The sequence below is a fragment of the Musca autumnalis genome, unplaced genomic scaffold (assembly GCF_047663935.1).
Source record: "Musca autumnalis isolate F117 unplaced genomic scaffold, ASM4766393v1 scaffold_1, whole genome shotgun sequence".
Classification (NCBI taxonomy): domain Eukaryota; kingdom Metazoa; phylum Arthropoda; class Insecta; order Diptera; family Muscidae; genus Musca; species Musca autumnalis.
Genome location: NW_027411644.1, coordinates 331,109,669 through 331,116,211, shown reverse-complemented (window position 1 = coordinate 331,116,211; position 6,543 = coordinate 331,109,669). Strand labels below are relative to the sequence as shown.

General features: G+C 36.5%; 1 protein-coding gene across 1 annotated transcript in view; it reads right to left on the bottom strand.

Moving 5' to 3' along the window:
• LOC141390200 (uncharacterized) overlaps positions 1-6,543 on the bottom strand; it is a 12,896-nt gene extending 6,353 nt beyond the window's left edge. Inside the window, exon 1 of the mRNA XM_073962967.1 lies at positions 5,137-6,543. Within this exon, the coding sequence (XP_073819068.1) occupies positions 5,137-6,387 (1,251 nt within the window). The 5' untranslated portion in view covers positions 6,388-6,543. The remainder of the gene's footprint in view (positions 1-5,136) is intronic.

Here is a 6,543-nt window from a genome sequence, read left to right as displayed (position 1 = left end):
AAGTAAAAACGCAATTCTGCTTGTTTTTGCCTGCCCTATATGCTATTTCCACAGATTTTGAATCTAAAAAAAATGACTAACCCTAATATACACTATTCAGGATACTACTGAAAGGAGCAATATTCGGTTTGCTTTTCTGATACGGAATGAATGTCCTATTGAGGAACTTATAGGGCCTGTTTCACTATGACGAAAGGAAATGAATGCGAACGAAAAACACCTAAACTTTGCTTTTCATGGTAATATTGACTTTATTTTTGCTTCGAACCAACTGCAAAATTTGAAAATCATACACGATTTAAGTAGTTTTTCTTTCGTTTTCATTTTCTTTCGACATAGTGAAGCAGGCTGATAGTATTTTCAATGAACGAATTCACTATCATGTTGACGTTTAAGGGCCTGTTTCACTATATCTAAAGAAAATGAATGCGAACGAAAAACACCCAAACTTTGCTTTTCATGTTAATATAGACTTTGCTTTTACTTCGAAACAACTAAAAAATTTGAAAATCATACACGAGTTTAGTAGTTTTTCTTTCGTTTTCATTTTCTTTCGGCATAGTGAAACAGGCTGTAAGTCAGTTTATAGATAGAATAAATAAAACTAAATTATTTCTTATTCAACTCAACGTATAGTTGGCCTTCTCCAACTTAATCGGGATTTTTCGCCGAGAATTATTGAGTATTTGTGATTTTAGATGAGAACTGAGTTTTTATACCCTCAGCCTTTAGGCTGAAATAATGGTTTTAGACCCCAAGATGTTCACACGATATCCGTTTTTGACAATTTGGTGTCGATTTAGCAATGTCCGTCTGTCAGTCTGGCTGGCTGTTGCGTGCGAAAACTCCCGAACGGACCAGCCATTCGAACAAAATTTTGCACTTCGCAATATTTTAAGTTAGAAGGTGCTACTCTCGGATCGTTTTCAGCAGGTACAATTTGTTTCTGAAGCAAGTCTTTACTTCCTGAGATAATGAGCTAAAAGCTCCAGGAAACCATGACGGCGCCATCCAAAATGGCACATACGCAAGATATCTCTCGCAGGGAGTTTTTGATTCGTCCAAACATTGCTAATCGTACTATTTCATCCAGTCCAGTATCAGGTTGGAATATGGACTATATTGTTCCTGTACTTGTACTTCGGGTACCTCCCACACAAATTTTGGGAAAAGTGTAGATTTAGAACTTGTCTCGGGCCTATTTGAAATTTTTAGCAGAAGGTTGTTTTCACTGCCCTATTACAAGCAGGGCTTCGGAGTCGAGGTATTTTTGGCTCGACTCGGACTCAATGCCAGTTTTTTTCACGACTTCGGCTCCGAATCCGAGGGTATATTCCTATACCATTAAAAATGAATAAAATGTGGACAGAACATAAAATAAATATAAACTAACTTTCATATTTATAGTTATTCTACTGAATCTTATAATGAAAAATAGCAACAAAATACAACATAAAAAGTTATTGTAAATTGTACCTTTTTCCCTAAGTATATTCTGGATTTCGTTTTACGAAATCCTAGAAATAAATGACGTTTATTTACTTTCTACTTATTATGACCGTAGTTGTTGTGTCTGGAATGGTTGTCAGAGTGGACTATATATGTTGAATAATTGAAAGGCTTGGTACGCGTTAAATTTTTATTAGTTTATTAGGAATTCATTTACTCTCTTTGCTAGAAACTTACAAACTATGAAGTAGAAAAAGGAATACAATGACATTTGAATTATAGTGTTGCCACTGTATTGTAATTTACATTATTGATTAGAGTTACCATTGTACATTAATTATAAATAGGGATACAACAGTCTCCCACGCTTAATTGAGATCTTGAATACATTTTTACTAATCTATTTCATCTACGTAATCTCTAAGATACGTTGGCTTGTTTCGAGGACGTTGAGATCTTCTTAAAAATTGCTGTTGAGGTTCTGGATGTTGTCGATTAGTTGAAGATGGAAGATTTGGTTGAGGACTGACCTGCTGGGTTGTTGGACGATGTTGACTGAGTACATTTGAATCTGGAACTGTAGAAATTGGAATGTCTGGATTATTGTCTTGTTGTACCGGTTGATAATCTTGAGTCTGCTGAGTATTTCCTGGAGATGATTGCACTGCTGAATTTGATGTTTCTGGAGTACTTGATTGGATTTGACCTGGAGGTGCTGGTTGGAGAGTATAATACTGATATTGACCATATTGCTGTCGCGATGGCTGACTTTGAATTGCTGACTCGAAACGAACTTTCTTTTCTTGAACCCTTGAGGCTCTTAATTGGTCTATATGGCGTTTAAGCACATATCCATCGTCGAGTTTTACTAAATAGTGTAACTGTCCATACTTTTCTAAAATTGTACCGGTTTTCCATATTAACTTGTTGTTATGCATATGTTGAACTATCACTCTTTCTCCCACGCTTAGTTTACGAACACCAGGTATTGGTTTTGTATGTTGAAATTTTATTGTAGGCAATATTGCATCCAATTTAATTCGAATACGACGGTTGAAATACAATTCAGCTGGACTTTTTCCACATAAAAGAGGCGTTGCTCTATATCTTTGCAAAATTTCGTTTACCTTGCTGTGTAATGTACCACGTTCAGTTGACATTGCCTTTAATTTCCGCTTGAGGGTCTGTACATTCCTCTCTGCTAAGCCGTTGGTACTTGGATGTCCAGGAGCTATTAGTTTTTGAAAAATTCCATTTGTTTTGCAATAAGCTTTGAATTCGTCGCTTTTGAAAATGCTTGCATTGTCCGATACCATTGTAATGGGAAATCCATGACTCGCAAAAATGTCTGCCAACAACTTCAATGTAATTTCGGTTGTGGGTGCGTCACGTGTAATTTTTACTTCAGCCCATCTTGATTTCGCATCAACTACAATTAAGAAATGATGGTTCTGGAACGGACCTGCATAATCGATGTGTATTCGATCCCAGTTCTGTGCTGGTTCCTCCCAGTGATGTAAAGGGGCTTTTACCGGTTTTGATTGAATTTGAACACAATACTCACATGCTCGCACCATTCGTTCTATATCGCGATCTATACCTTTCCATGTGCAATATCTTCTGGCGAGCTGCTTCATTTTTGTTATGCCCGAATGTGTGTGGTTCAGTTCCTTTAATATTTGAGGCTGGATATTTTTGGGAATTACCACTCGTTGACCCTTGAATATAATATTGTCATTCACCGTATACACCTCGCTAACATCAGTGCCGTTGCGTAGCTGCTCAAGAAGGCTGGATAAATATTGATCATTAGCTGTTTCTTTCGCTATTAATTCGGCGTTGATAATTTCATTTGAAATGTTGAAAATTGATTGAACACAAAGCTGATTAACTTCTTCATTGATAAATTGATCTGTTGTTGTCTGATTCAACATTTGTGTTGCTCTTGAGAGGCAATCAGCGTTTGAATTGTCAGTTCCTTTTTTGAAAATTATTTCGTAATCGAAGTTTGATAAAAATTCTGCGTAACGTAGTAATCTGGCTGATGTTATTGCTGGCAATTTATTATTCTGGTGAAATATTCGACATAAGGGACGATTGTCTGTATTCAGTTTAAATTTTCGACCATACAAGTACATGAAGAAATAGTTTATTGTAAAAATTATTGCTAATGCTTCGCGGTCCAGTTGGCTATAATTTTTCTCAGCAGCTGTCAACGATCTTGAAGCAAAAGCTACTGGATGTTCTTGACCATTAACAATATGTGACAATACCCCTGCTATCCCTGTGGGACTAGCGTCGCATGCTACCACAACTGGCAAGTCTGGATCGAATGGCATGAGTACTTGGTCACTAGCTATAATGTTTTTGAGTTTTAAAAATGCTGTTTCACAACTTGTTGACCAGAAAAGCTTTTTATTCTTTTGTAGTAGCAACCGTAAGTGTGCAGTTGTTGAAGACAAATCCGGAATAAATCTTGAATAGTACGTAACCATACCTAAGAATCGTCTTACGTCATCTACGTTTGATGGTCTTGGTATATTTACTATTGCTTGAACTTTTGAAGGCGATTTTGAAATTTTGTTATGTTGAATTACATGTCCTAAATATTCGATTTTAAGTTTCATGAATGAGCATTTCCCCAAATTCAAATGTAAATCGTACTGTTTTAAACGTTGAAGACATTGATGTAAATTATGTAAACATTCATTTTCTGTAGCGCCATAAACTACTATATCGTCGAAATATGACATTGTGTTTTTCAAACCAGACAGAATTTGTTCTATTATGCGATTGAATTCAGATGGCGCTGTCTTTATTCCAAAGGACAATCGATTGAATTTATAAGTTCCTCTATGGGTTGATATTGTTTGAATTTGACTGGATTCCTCGTCGACTTGAAGATGTAAATACGCTTTAAACAAATCTAAACGGCAAAAATACTTGGCTCCTTTAAGGCTATTTAAAATTTCATCAATCCGGCGAATTGGATAATTGGCTGAGACTAAAGGCCTGCGTACATAAGCTGCTCTGCCTGATTGCCTTGCTTACCTGCTTCATTTCTGACGTAATAAAAATAATAGAATAAAGACGAAATTTCGAACTGGGTTGCCATCAGTTGGAAATTGGGTCGGCCTTCTTTGTTCTTTTATTTTTTATTGAAGCAGCAAAGCAAGGCAATCAGGCAGAGCAGCTTATGTACGCAGGCCTTAACTGTTGGTTTACTCCAATTTTATAGTCGACACAGAGTCGAACCCCACCATCTGATTTCGGGATAATTACTAATGGAGAACCCCAGTCACACCTTTAAACTTTCGATATGATGCCTGATGATTCTAATTCATCAAGTTCTTTTTCCACCCGCTGGCGTAGTGCAAATGGAACTTCACGTTCTTTAAAAAATTTAGGGGTTGAATTTTCTCGTAATTGTAATTTAACTTGAAAATTAGGAACACATCCAATTTTCTCATCAAAAAGTTCTTGAAATTCATTAATGATCTCATTTAGTGAATATGTTTGATTAATTCGAACAAATTGAATTGGTGTTATTTGTTTATGATCAATTTCTTGGAGATTTATTTGAAGATTACGTATCCAAATTCGTCCTAGCAGTGGTTCATAATCATCGGGTACTACATACATTTCTTGTTTCGATTTATTTTTATTGAATTCAACTTCTACGCTTACCTTTCTATAAGGAATTAAAATATTTCTGGTGTAGGAGCGAAACGCTATCGACGAACGCTGTAATTGTGACTTGACGTTGAGACGATCGAACGCACTTTTGTTGATTAATGTATATTTTACTCCAGAGTCCACTTCAAAATTCTGACGTCGGCCATTGATGTTAACCGTGACCATGTATTTGTCATCATCATTCTTGTTGTTGGGCCGGTTGTGATGGATATCAACAATTTTGTTTATGTTATGAAGTTTGTGTATAGACTCATCGTAGTCGTCATTTGATGCCACATTGTTGTTATTTTGAGTTGACATTAATGTTTTGATACACACCTGCTTAACGTGACCCGTCTTGTTGCATGATTTGCACTTGAGCTTCCTTGGGTTGGTGCGACAATCTTTAACCTTATGGTTGTTCCTTCCGCAGCGAATACACAAATGGTCGATACGCAATTGTGAAAAATTTATTTTTGATTTTGAACGGTGTCTATCAGATGATCTTCTTGATGATCGGCTTCTTCGGCGGCTTGAAAAAGTTGGTTGAATTTTATTGAAGTCATTCGAAGTTATGTGCTGCTTTGAATTTAGTTCTTGGCTGTCAATCTTTGATGCCTCCAACGACAGTGCCTTATCCATAATTTTGTCGAAATCCGATTCTGTTGACTGAAGGAGCTGCTCGCGTATGTATGAGTCTTTAAGGCCTCGTATAAACTGCGCACGAAGAAAGATGTTTGAAATGTCGGCTCTACACTCACACGATGATACAAATTGGCAATCGTTCAGATCCCTGCGTAATAAAGCTACATATTCGGCTATTGATTGTTTCTCGCTTTGATATGTGCATAGAAATCGATGTTGCAAAACCAAAATGTTCTTTTTGGGGCACAAATGTGCTTCTAGTTTTTGTACCAATTCATCGTAACTCACTTCTGGCAATTTCTTAGGAGACACTAGGGACACCATCAATTTGAAATTTGCGGAGCCTATTGAATTAATTAACATTTGATGACACAGTTTTTTGTCTTTTAAAGCATCACGCATCAACAAGTAGTTTTCGAATCTTTGCATGTACAACTTGAAACTTTCCTTGGTGGAATCGAAATGCTCAAATGGCGGTATAATTGTGTGTATTTGTTGCACACTTTGTTGTTGTTGCCGTGTCTGTGCGTTGCTAGAACTTTCTGCAATTCTATTTAACAACTCCTGCTGGCTCCGATTGAAAACTTGCAATAATTGTTCGAATTGTGCTGCATCCATTTTATTCCTATTGTTTTTACTCGTCGCCAATTTTGTTGTGTCTGGAATGGTCGTCAGAGTGGACTATATATGTTGAATAATTGAAAGGCTTGGTACGCGTTTAATTTTTAATTAGTTTATTAGGAATTCATTTACTCTCTTTGCTAGAAACTTACA